Genomic DNA, 13,650 nt, shown 5'->3' on the forward strand with positions numbered 1-13,650 from the left:
ATGCATGTGTATTGATTCCTGAGTGAGAGGGTAATTGATTGTGAGCTGTGATGTTGTATTCTTCCTTCAAGAGATAAAGTCTGACTGTGACTCCAGTCATGAGATGAAATTAGAATAAAGTGACAAGCAATTTTAGTATCTATAAATTCCTTTAAATTCTTCCTCTTTTCATTTCTGTGGTGATATCTTCCCTCACTCCCTTATACTGGAAAATCTGGGTTAAAGTGAATGTTGTTTGCAGTAGGAGATCTCTAAAGCAGCTAAAAGGTTTTGTTCAACTGTGACACTGTCAGAACTGTGGCACACGAAAAGTAGATCTTGTTACAAGTGCTTTGATAGCTGTTGTTTATAATGGTAATACAGGTCCTTTGCAATTAAAGCACTGGGGCTTTTTCTGCTTCTTTCAGGCAGTGCTGATGAGTAACATCACAGTAAATGATCGACTGATTCAGAGTCTACGAGGTATGTTGTGGTACCACTGTGACTCTCATACTGATTTTTAGGCTCCCTGTTTTTAAGACTTGCATTTTTCTGTGGTCTTTTGAGAATGCTGCCTTTGTTCAAGTCATGGAGGTGGCACAAGAGCTGCCATGACTTAGATATTTCATCTACATAGTTGCAGTTAAGTGTCAGTCTAATCTGCCACAATAGTAGGAGGATTTGTCCATGTAGTGCTTGATGTAGTACTCCTGACTCCTATGATAGAATATCAATAGAACTAAGTTACTTCATTTTTTTCATCATTTTACCTGGCAACATATTCTTGCATTCTTCCCTGAGGTGTGACGTCATGCATTTTAGCACTAGAGGAATTCACAAATCCTATATTAAATAAAAAAAGTCAGTCTAATTAATTTCTAATCATGGTAGTGCTTCAAAATTGTTGTTAGCAATGTATTCTGGAGGTACTTGGGAATAAATCCTATGAAGAAGTACGTATGTCATGGTATTGTCTTCTGATGACGTCTCACAGAGGTTTCTATCAGGAAGGAAGCACTAAATCATAGATGCCTTTGTTGCTAAGGAACATGGGTATACATTACATAGTATTCAGGGAAGCATTGCAAGCTTGATAAATGTGAATGCTGCTTTATATTGTGCTGAGATTATGATTTCACAAATGTAAAGGTTTTCCAGACTGCAACTTAGCAGGGTTTGCAAACCAGTTCTGTGTATTCCTTAAGAGGAAAAGTAGGTAAAAATATGTATTATACTGTTTTGGCAATATTTTATGCTGAAAAGTTATTCTTACCAGATCCCATGCACCCTCGTTGAATAAATTCAACAATTATCTATGCATTTGTGTATGAAAAGCAGTTTGCATGACAGATGAATAAAATTAGCATTGTTATTACCAATTTGTTTCTTGATGTTTCTGGTTTAGAATCTATATGTGTATTTTAATGTGTATTTTAATCCTGCTTTGACCAGAACACTTGAAAGAGTTACAGACGGAATATGGAAAGCTACAGCTGGATGTTTACTGGTTTCAGAAGAACCAGACTAACCTTCAGAGGAAGTTCTCATATGACCTGTAAGTATGTTCTTTAGGAAAGATGACTTCCCAAATTGCAGGTGACTTGATTATAATCCAGAGTACTCTTGTGTTAGCTATAGCTCTCTTAGTAAATACATGTTTTTAAAGAGACCAGTAACATCTGACTCATCTAAAATTGCTCACAGTTGATCTTGGAGAATAGCATTAACTTTCCACAGTTTTTCATCTCTGTGCCCAGAAACTTCTTTATATTCCTTCTATTGCATGAGGATAAAGGTACCAATATTATCACTTAAGAATTGTGTAGGAAAATTGAAACAGGAAGAAGTTAAACTGTGAAGAAGTTTGAATTAAGATAGGGGAATACCTGATGAGAAGCTGTACCTTATTGAGCTGACAGAGGTCTTGGGAATTTCTGGTACCATCAAACTCATGTGTTCTGCTTTACATGACATACCTAGTCATGGCTTTTTCTTAATATTTCCCACTGAATTTTAAAGCAAGGATAACTGAAAGTTACTTATCAGTATCCTTACACTAAGCACACATTTCTGATATTTCTAGGAATTTCTCCTCAGTTCTTTCTGCTCAGTAATATTCTTGTTTCTTCTACCTGCCTTCACAATCTGTAGTATCCCCTTGTTCATAGATATAAAAAAGCAATAGAATTTACTGTTCTCATAATGATGTTCCACCAAGAATGTAATTGTTGTGATAGGTATTTTTTCAGCAGCCATTGTTTAGCCAGGTTTGTAGAAATTACAACTGAAAGTGGAACATGACACTCAAATAACTTGAATTCTGCAGGCTACACTTGAAGTAAGTATTCTTATTTTTATTTTTCCCTTGACTTTAGAATTGAAGATTAATGTTAGTGCTTCTCTGTTACTTACTGATTACCAGTTGGTTGTCACCTTTTTTTGGATTATTACTCATGCAATAAAGATTACCTAGATGGATTACATTAGTGGAGAATTTAAGACTTCTAACAGAAAAGTAGAAGGAAGTCGGAAACTTTAGTTTGTGCCTGCCTTTCAATAAGCTGTGTGTTAAGGGGCCTCTCCCCCCTGTGTTTGTTGTGTACCCTGGTTGTTAAGCACTGTCTGTTGGCTGTTTAGCTAAATGACAGACCTGAAACCCATGGACCTCTGTTAATCGTTCTGTGCTAGTCACTGAAGATCAGCAGGAACTGATTCTGAGATCAGCAGGAACTAATAGATCTGTATATAGCAAAAATATCTCTATCTGCTGGACAGTCATGCTCCACATGAGAGGTACACCTGTTAAGCACCGGATTGATAAACACGTACAGGGAAGTGATGCACGGCAAATGTAGTTAGTCTGTCTTAGGAAAACTTGGAGGTTTATTATCCGTATCTGGTGAAGCGTTTACAAGCATGGCTGTGTTGAGGAAATCACTGACAGAGCACCCCTTGCTTGTGGTAGTGTACCATAAAGAATCCCTCTTTGTTTAACAGAGGAAGTTTGTATTCAGACAGCATAGCTCCAAGGTGTGGTCTGGCTCAAGGTGAAGAGCTAAGCATGATACAGTGGTGAAAATGGGTTTGCTTTTATGAGGGTAAGTATAGAGACAAGTGTGCTAAATCAGCCCTGTGGTAGTTGAACAGAGACTCAGCTAGCTGGTCTGCTTCTGGTTGGTCTTGAGGCAGGTGCACCATTCCCTGCAGAGTCTCCATGGGAGTCTGTAAAGGCATTTATCTCAGCCAAGGAGCAATGCTGTCTTCACTAGCTTTGCTGCAAAATACTTGTATGTTCATTTTCTGTTTCTAGACTTTTTTCCTAAGAGTACAAGTGAGGAAAACAAACTTTGGACTCAAATTTTCATAAAATAATTTATAGCTTCAGTACTGTGCAGTGTTCACACTGTTCTAGGAGGAGCATGTATTTTTAAAACATTGCTTGTTGTGTACCTTTGGGGAGGAAGTTGGAATGTTAATATTTCTCTGCTAAACTAATTTACATAACTAACTTTATATTGTGTTTAGGTAATTGCAGAAATGGATATGTGGTGGTGCTTGGCTACATATGTTCCTCTTTGCTACATGCTCACTTAATACTGTCACTCTAAATGCTTACAAACAGCCTTTTCCCAATGTGATTGTGGGCTTAGAAAAATAAGAATTATTGGAAAGACTCCAAATGTTATTTTTAATCTGTCTTTCTTCCTCCCCTCCCAATTAGGAATAAACTGCTGTGTTGCCTCTCTGTTCATCTGCCTTGCCAGGGAGGGGCATTAGACCTGATTATGTGCTTCTGTGTTTTACCTGGATTTGCATGGATGAAGGTTTTGCACCTTAGGTAGCAAGTACACTGTGCCCAGTGCAAAAATAGAAAGACCATATTATTTGTATAAAAATAATGAAAATGTTATAAAAAAATGACAGAAGTCAAATGTCTTTTTCAAATGGCACATTGTAGATCACTCTTCTTAAACATTCAGTTACTATTCTGTAGAAGACAGTAGTAAAAGCAGTTTTGCTTTTATGGAATATGGAATGCATAAGAACAAAAATCTGTGAACTTGGAAAAAAATCATTGTTTCTTTTTGTACTGGAGTCTTGAAGTTCCATCTTAGCATTTTTTGAAACAAGCTTAGTGTTTTCCATGAAAAGTCAGCAGGAGCTATCTTGCCTTACTGGTGTTGTGTGCGAAAGGAGCACGCATTCCTCAGCAGTCAGCTTCACAATGTACCCTTGGTGTGCACTGTGCCCAGTGCTGTCTGGTCACGGTTAGAGCTTCTACAGCAAAGGCTCACTGGCACACTGACCCTTCTCTCCTGCAGCAGCCAGAGTGAAACAGAAGCCTCTGGACTCATCTTTTGAAATTGTTATTGAATACATTCCAATATTCAAATGCATTTTTGTTCCTAAAGAGCTTTATTTGTTACATAACTGCGTGGATAAACTAAGGCTATCCCTGTACTCTAGAAGCTGTTGTAAGCATGAGTAGAGTATTCAAGTCTCATTTAAAAGAAGGGAATTCTGTTAGAGATAATAAGCTTAAAATGGTGAGGGTTTGTCACAGATGTTAACTGAGCTTTATTTTCATGTGCATTGTGGGATCAAAGTGCAAGCTTTCTCAAATACTCTGTCTCTGACATCAGGTTGTCTGTGTATTGCATCTTTTTCAAACCTGCAAATTGTTACACAATTAATGTGTTCTTTTATTTCTTAGAAAATAGTGAATGTGAGTATAACTCAAGCCTATTCTGTTTTACTGTCTTTGATGTTCACCAGTTTAAAGCATGGCTTATTTGGTGACTCTTCCATGTATTAGCACTGTCAAATCAAACTTTAGAATAATGTCTGGTCTACAAGAAATCATAATAAAGGTAGTAAGTCAGTTAGCATATCTGTCTGCTACTGTTCTTCCTTTCTAGGTGTGAACTACCGAAGGGATTTTTTGCCTTTGAAAGGCAGGGCTGGAGAAAGGTGAAAGTGCAATAAAAATTAGTCACTTGCTGTGGTAAAGTGCACATAGCCTGGAAACTCCTTTGGATTACATAGTTGTTTATTTTCAGCTTGAGAAACTGCAGCACACCTGTCTGAAACAGCTGCTGTTGTGCAGAGGGTATTGAAACTTAGAATAACACTGGTCAGAGCCAGAATACGGAGAAATTCACCCTCCTTTTTAGTCTTAGTGATGGGAATGAGAAACTTGCAGTATGTTGACCATGCTGTTGTATAAAGGTTGCTGGAAAAGATTTTGAATGCAGAAAGATGTGTTTGCAAGGTCTGTAGCTGATTGTGTATATAAAAACTGGAAGTTACATTTGAGTGGAAAAACAGAGGAGAGAGAGAGAAAGGAGAAAAGGTTTAAAAATCCCATAAAACTTCTTTGTTGCTAGATTAGCATGGAAAAGAAAATGTGGTCTCCAGCCAAGAGCCTGCTCTTCCTTGGGCAGGCTCTCCAGGGCAGCGGATACTGAGGTTGACATATTTTCTCCTAGTGTGACGCATTCGCTGTTGGGATCCACTCAAACTGCTGTTCCTGTTCACAGTGGGGAGAGAGCATACTTGGGGTCATATGATGACTAGTTTCTAAGGCTTCTGTGTGTGTATTATGGGATAATGCTTGTCTTGGTTTGTTATTCACTAGGTCTTGTTCTTCCTTTGATATAAACTGAAACTATAAAATGGCTAATGAAAAGAGTGGGAGAGAAAGGATGATCTTGCCCTGACTGCAGCCTCTTGCCCTGACTGCAGCCACTTGCCTTGGGAAGCAGATTGACAAAACTCCTGGGCTTTGCACAGAATCCCCAGCACATCCACAGAAGGGGAGAACACTGCCCTGGCAGCTTTAGGAAAAACACTGCTGCAAACAGCAGACCTTAGCTAGGAGTTAGGGAGCTGTGAGGGAAAGGCAGGCTGCATGGATGCTGATAGAAGACTGCTGTCACAAAGGTTGAGATCCTGATGGTGCTTTGTAAGTATTAAAAGTTTGTAAAAGATATGCAGTGCTTGCATCTTTAGAATATATTCCTTCTGGAACTTACAGTAGCTACTAGTGAACTCCACGTCTGTAACATATGTTTTGTTACAACTTGCAGCACTGCACTTTGCTGAAATAATGAGGAGGTGTGTTCAGTTTGCTAACACTAGATTACATCTGTTTTCTATTTCAGCTGCTACTTTTCTGCTTTGTCTTTCTGGCTAAAATCAAAATATGAATTTCTGTAATCATAGTAGAAATGCTTCAAGGATCAAAATTGATTTTAACTTACTTGGACTTGACCGGTTAGCAAACACGTAATGGAAAAATCATGTAGCTTGTTGAGCTGGTCAGACAAAATATTTTACATTAATTTCTTCCAATAGAACTTGCCTGCACTATGAATTTGTCCTTAGGACTTAGGTCAGTGCTTCATTTTTTCCTAGTGACTTCTCAAATGTAAAACCAGGTAGTAGAATTAAGGCAATAAAACATAAAGAAAAGCATAAATATATGAAGGAAAAAAAATTAGATATTTACAAAATTACCCCATAGAAGAGTCTAGATGAAACTGAATTGTGTTGTTTGTTTCAGCTCACAGTGCATCAACCAGATGAAAGAATTAAAAGAACAATGTGAAGAAAGGATAGATGAGCTTAGAAAAAAGAGTAGTGATGTACCACAAATCAAAGAAAACAAAGACGTCGCAGAAGATAGCCGGGTATGGTTTGGATAATTTCTTGAAAATACTTTTTTTTTTAAATTCTTAACTGTTTCTTCAGCTTTCTGCTATGTCCTATTAGCATTTCTCCATCTCATTAAATTTTTCAGTACTTCAGCATTTGTTGAATGTTTCTGATCTGTGGGAAATGGGGTGATTTCAAATTCAGAACATGGAGATGTCCTGCAGAAGATTCCAAATCGCTGTGTCTCTGAGATGAGCAGAATTTGAGAGGTGATGCCAGAAATGGTGTGGGTTCCATTAAGGAGTATTTACACAACTGAACTTTAGTTAATAATACCTTTTGACTTTGTTGAAGTACTTAGTTGCTTTGTGTTAAGGATGAGGATAAGCTGTGAATCACTTCAGAGAAGCAGCAAACCCTGAATATTGTAGTCCAAAGATCATCAGCTATGAATTTTCACAGAAGTCCTTTATGTCAGCATTTTACTGTAGGAATAAAGGGATAATCAAATATCGTAGCTGTTTGATGTCAGATATTCTGAGCCAAAGAATCACAAATTCATTGGTGAACCTATTGAAGGCTCACTACAGTAGGGCAGGCTTGGCAAATAGGTTGGCTGTGTGTTAGCTGGCTTTTTCTCCTGAGGTGCAGAGAGTGGCAGAAAATCCTGAGAAAAGGTAATTTCAGTTCATTCTGTTGTCATGGCATGTGATTTATTGATGCTTCTTCATTGATGTGGGATTTGGTCAGGGATAGGGTTGATTAAGCTATCAACCCATAATGGATGGCCCTGGAAAGAGGCAGTCAAGCTCTTGTGTGGGAAAGCACCCAGTTTATTTCTGTACCAAAATAGCCCTTTCTTCAGGATTACTGAAGAAACAGAGGTTTTAGAAGTTAGACTTTTGACACGTGACTGCCGTGGGGCCTTTCCCTCTACCTGAGTGGCCTACTCTCATTACAAAGGCAGTGGAGGTTTAGTGGAATATACCCTTTTTTCTTTGGCTAGGAAAAGGCTAAATTTGATGGCTTCAGAAGTGAAAAGGTAAGGCAGTGAGGAATGAATCTTGGTTTTACAAAGAGGTTGAAAAGCATGTGAGAAAACAGCTAAAACATCTGCCCAGAGATTCCTGTAGGTAATGGTTTCAGTCTGTGTCCAGTCCTTTATGTAAAATGGGGGAGACAGAACTACTAAAGCATTGTACTGAAGTGACCTTTTATTCTGGGAACATGTACTATGTGAAAGCTGCAACATGAAAGAAGCATTAGAAACCGCAAGTGCTGTCCAGTTATGCCTTAAAATAAAAGTTACAACTCTTGTCAATAGTTTTTATAAACAATATCAACTAAGTAGATAAAAAGTAAATAATAAATACATCATTGTAAGTAAATAGAACTTGCATCATTTGGAGATGATATGTTAGTTTGTCAAATATATCTTGTTTAAGAAATTTGACGTAGGGAAGACCCTTATAGAGGTGGTCAACTTAATTTTTAGTGTGGCTTTGCAATAGGTTTTAATTACAATAACTTGCACTAGATTCCTTTGCTTTGTTTCTGTATATGTGTTTGTTTGTTGCATTTTTGGGGTTTTTTTACCATTTCCAGTGTGGAGGATAAATTATCTGAGAAGGAACTTGAGGAATTTTACTGAAGCCCCTCTGCAGGACAATTTCAGTCTCCTGCACAAAAGTGAATAGTTGGAGGCAATTTTTACTCAAAGCAGATATCTGTGAGGCAGGGCAGGTTATCCCTTATCCTTTTTATATATAAAATGGAGTGGTCTCAAATGAGCTAATGGATAATACAGCTAGTGCCTAAATAATTTCTGTCTTGTTTGTGTTCCCTAGTATCTGTGGCAGTGTTTTTTTGGCCAAGCTGTAACTTTATCAGTTTTTTGCTTGCCCAAGAATTTCAACCTTTTGCTTTTATAAAAGCATACTTATAGTTTGTGCAAGATGACCCTGACAAATCTATGTATGTTTTTGTCCAGTGTTTTAAGCTGGAGTAATTTCTATTTTTAAGATGTATGTGCTTATAATAGAAAGTCAGTCTTAAAACAGAAAAAAAATGGAGTGTTGGTTAATAACTAAACAGCTTTACTTAGAGCTCTGTAATTTGAAGAATGATGTATACTTATTGGCTGAAGAAAATACAACACGTTCAATTACTATCTTTTTATCCAACTACTTAAAAAATCAGCATATACCCTTTGAATCTATTTGACATTAAGAATTACTTAGCTAGAAATATAAGGTAAGTAAAGGGATTTTGCATGTGTAATTAAGAGGTAACTTCTTGCTATTAAGTCCAGGCTCAGTATTTTTGCAGAATAATTCATGCCCAACAAAAAACGAAAAATGGTCTTTTGCTCATTTTCTGATGACTTCCACTACAGAGAGTGATCTTAAGGAGATGAATTATTTATAGAACAGAACCATGTTTAAATACAGCATTTTTGTTTTACTGATTCAAGGAAGATGGAGTTTTTCTGAATATCTTTATTGCAAAAACCAAATATTCTGCAGTACCATTTGCTTATCAAGCATCAGTAAGAGTTAATGCTAGATTAGTTGCTGATACTGGGCTTCATGGTGTTGACACAAAAAGATCTTGTTCTGCCTGGCTTTGATTCAAATCAAATGCTTTTCAAAACAGCCAAGTCGTCATGCTGCAACTCTGGCTTCTTGGTGACTTAGCTACTTCTTTCTGTGGTCATTTTTCCAAGTGACTGAATGAACATTTGACAACATAGTGTTTTATTGCCCTTGTTTTACTGCCCTCCTTAGATAAATGGGAAGCTACACTCTTGACAGTACCAATGACAATTGGTAACAGAAAACAATTCTGTCAACTGTGAGACTTCCTATACCATAAGACTGCCCATTCATTTGTATGGTACCTGACACAAAGGTTTGTATCTCTGAATGTGCATATGCTTGTTCTTTCTCTGCATATTTGGCTTTTTAAAAATGAAACAAAACCAAAAGTGCAACAAAAAAACCCCCACAGAACAAATGGATTTGTAACACTCTGGGTTTTTTTTCACCAAACTGGTATAAGGTATAGAGCAAAATGGGCTCCATGTATATTTCATGTTCAACGTTCAATGTTTGTGTGAATTGAATTGACATAGTCCTCTGCCAATTATAGAATCATAACATGATTAAGGTCAGAACAGACCTCTAAGATACTCTTCTAAGTCCTACCATTAACCAAGCAACGCTGTGTTCACCACTCAGCTATGTCTCCAAGTGCCAAATTTTTGTGGCACAGCTTTGGAAAACTTCCAGGAATGGCAATTCCTCTGCTTTGACAAACTATTCCAAAGCCTGACCACACTTTAGTGAAGAAAATTTTCCTAATATCCAATCTAAACCTCTTCTGGTGCAACCTGGGGTCATTTCCTATTGTCCCGTCTCTTGTTACCTAGAAGAAGCTGATCCCCACCTTGATATAACTACCTCCTTTGGGGTGGTTCTGGAGAGCAGTGATGGTAATGCAGTGAGTTGATGATGACTAGGAGAGCATTCTGGTTTCCAATGACCATGGAAGCAGACATTTATTTGGAGTTAAGAAGTGTAGCTTCTTTGTCCCATTGAAGTCCCTGATGCAGGGCTGCCAGGCAGGTAACCCCATATCTGAGCTTATATTTTTGTTTTCTTTTTCTGTCTTTTTCCTCTCAAGTCTTTCTCTTTGCTTGTTCTCATAAAGTCATCCACAAACAGCTCAGCTCTGCTCCTTCCCCACTGGCCCTGGCCTTACACCCTCATTTAGTGTTTCTGAGATGACAGTGGGGAAAGAATAACACCATATATCAGGGCAAGCAGGGTCTTGACTGCTTTAGCAAAGACCATGAAGAGAAGAGCCTGGGTGCTACAAGGGGTACCATATGAACCGTAGGGCTACGTTAGGGGAAGTGTGGCCACCCCATCTTTTCAAACGTCTTCTACCTCCATTCAACTCCAGAAACATGCTGTAGCTGCTGTAGCTGGAGAATCACCATTCTCTACAGGCAGCTTCAGATTCCTGTCCTAGAGTAGGGGTGTTCTTAATTTCACCTGTGTGAAAGCCCCTGGGTACATCCCTCAGTTCACTGACCATCTTTCATTTTCACCTGGAATTAATGGTGAATCATAAGTTAAGTCCTGTGTCTCTCAAGAGGTATAGTACAAACCTACACCCCTAAATGCTTAATTAATGTAGTCTAGGAGTAATTTATGGAGAGGTGGTGACATGGCATTCCTGAGCTCCCTGTTCCCCATATGCTATAGATGAGGGACAGGGACAGCACCAAATGCAGGACTGCCAGCCACTAGATCCAGAGATGGGGAGGAGATGGAAGGGGGCCTCAGGTAGGCAAACATGCCAACTCTGTCATACAGGGCCATGTGAGGGAGCCAGTGCCAGTGTAAGTAAAAATCATACATAAAATTTTAATTTCCCAGTGGGAAGATCTTCAAGATGGTGTACATCTTAGGCTTGGTATCTAAGTGGGTCAGATGTTTACAGCAGTCTAGGACCACAATTTAGTACATTCTTAGGCAAGCTCCATCATGTTAAACAGGTATTATTTTCTAGTTGGTTAATTTACACTTTTCTTAATCCTGCATTTAATATAGTTACAGACCAGTTCTATGCAAGCCTTACTCAGCTGAAGTCTAATGATGACCAAATTCAGTTTTCTTGCCCTGTAGACTATTAATAGTAAATGGCATCTGTTTATTTGCTCTGCTGACCCTGACACAGTAGCAGAACAACAGTGGATAAATGTGTGGTGTTACTGTTCTGTAACACTCTGAGAATAATCAAGGGCAGTAATCTCATCATTAGCTGCAGTTAAATTAGGTATGTTAAAATTCTCCTGATGTGCTATGCTCTTACATAGAAACACTACTGCATATTCGGAGTTGTACAGTACATCTATTACCAATAAAAATTTCAGTCCAAATATTTCCAAGTGTGTTGGGATTTTTTTCCCATGCAAAATTCTTACCTAAATTCTACTTCCCTTTAAAATCCAGGTGCAGTTATATAGACCAGTGCTTATCTGCTGCATTCACTTTACAGGTTGGTACTCAACTGCCAGCCTTGAAGCAAGCAGGGTTCAAGCAGGCTGACTTGGAACAGCAGAAAACCGGTGAAGATATTCCTAAAGCAGTACCTACAGTAAGAAAAACAGACCTGATGCAGGTTAAAGGTGAGATGGAAATCCTTGTCTCACTTAGAACTGTTATTGAGAACAGTTCTTTTTCAGCTGAACATTTAGGAATGTTTTTGTACACCAGATAAGAATGAAAAAAGTGACACCAACAATCTGAACATCAATCAGGTTTACAGCTAAAGGAAAACTTGCTTGGATTTGTTGGTTTGGTTTTGTTGTAGTATGGCATGTTGCACATAACAGAAAATAGAAATATTTACAATTCTGGAGTCATCTTCCTCATTTAATATGGAGAAAATACCCAAGTTTTGGAAGGAAAAATTTTAAAACATACTTAAAATTTGCTTTCTTAATAAGTTTGACATATTCAACCTGGTACCCCTCTTCCCTGTGGAATAGTTGAAAGGCTTACAACAAACACACATCCATACTTCCCATGTGTTGGTTGTCATTGAGCAAAATGCAAGTGAGAGAAATGATACACATGGGTTTAGGTTAGTTAGTCTAATGGTTCCTTTTGGCACTAAACTTCAGAAACTATTAATTTGAATGGATGTATCCCTGTGTGTCTGTTTTGCATTGTAGTGTGTGTGATAGAAATTAAATTCTTAAATTTAATTACTTTTACATGCTATCTTAAATTACAATCTTGTGAGCATGCAACTCTCATTTTAGAGAGCTAGCAGCTGAAGACAGTGTCTACATATAGCTTAGTTGAGAAATCTAATTGGTTTTTTAAATTAAAAATGCAGATACGTGAGAAAATATATATGTTAATGTCAACTAAATATTATAGCACTCCTGCACTTAAACAAGAACAGGCTTGGATACTTGCAAATCTGCCTGTGATGCATTGTCCTGAGCTACTTTTGAACACCAAATCAATTTTATTGTTGGTAATAATAACAACAGAAATAATAATAACAGAAACCTAATGCTTATATACCACAATTTCTGTTTAAACCGCTGTTTCACTTGCCCAATTTATTAACCACACATACCAAAATTTTAAGGCTATAGAAGCATGAATCTGTTGAAAGTAAATAAAATTCCCTTATTTAGCTGTTCCCAGTTAGGAACTAGGAACAATAAGTTGTCTTTGTCTTATCCCTGGTACTGGTGTGATTAGAAGATACTCTTTCAGAGGAAAACCAATAATTTAGTGCAAAATACAAAGCATTCTTTATTAAAGGTTTTTAATGTGTGCCACTCTGGAAGGCATTATTTTTTAAACTCAGAATCATTTTTGTTGTTTTCAGAAAGAACAGACAGCCTAACTGACATGGGAAAACAGGAGCCTAAGGCAGAAGAGGAGCAGCTTTCTAGTCAGTTGGAAAAACCTCAAGAGTCGCTCAAGGCTGCTGCTGGTCACAAGGAGATTCTGCCTGTGTCAGAGAAGGAGCCAAATCCACATGAGGATGAGAAACATGTAGCTGGGCAAGATATGTCAGAGCCAGCTGCAGAGCAGGCTGCCAGTGAGGAATTTGAGAGGGAACAGTTCCTAAGTTACGATGATAAGCAGGATGACTTGCTCCCTGGAAAGGCTGGTTTGTAGCATATCATGTATTGTTAAAAACAGTAGCAAAATGAAAAATAAATTAAAAGTGTGGAGTAGGATGTAGTTTCTACAACAGTGGTGGAAGCTGGCCAGACTTAGTACAAGTTTTCATAAAGCTCAGTGTGGTGTGAAAGGTGTCAGTCCCAAGCAGTCACCTACAATCCATGAGTTAAAGATGGAGGCTTCTGATTGTGCAAAACGAAGGTGCCAGGCTGAGTTCCTCTGCATCACCATAACAGCCCTACTGTCTTTCCAGTGGCTCTACAAAGTGTTTAGGGAAATTCACTCCAAAACT

General features: G+C 38.1%; 1 protein-coding gene across 1 annotated transcript in view; it reads left to right on the forward strand.

The window, feature by feature from the left end:
- GOLM1 (golgi membrane protein 1) overlaps positions 1-13,650 on the forward strand; it is a 37,913-nt gene that overhangs the window by 18,261 nt on the left and 6,002 nt on the right. Inside the window, exons 4-8 of the mRNA XM_066568656.1 lie at positions 408-462; positions 1,432-1,534; positions 6,545-6,671; positions 11,704-11,833; positions 13,057-13,344. Coding sequence (XP_066424753.1) covers positions 408-462; positions 1,432-1,534; positions 6,545-6,671; positions 11,704-11,833; positions 13,057-13,344 — 703 coding nt within the window. The remainder of the gene's footprint in view (positions 1-407; positions 463-1,431; positions 1,535-6,544; positions 6,672-11,703; positions 11,834-13,056; positions 13,345-13,650) is intronic.

This window comes from Molothrus aeneus, chromosome Z (assembly GCF_037042795.1).
Source record: "Molothrus aeneus isolate 106 chromosome Z, BPBGC_Maene_1.0, whole genome shotgun sequence".
Lineage (NCBI taxonomy): Eukaryota > Metazoa > Chordata > Aves > Passeriformes > Icteridae > Molothrus > Molothrus aeneus.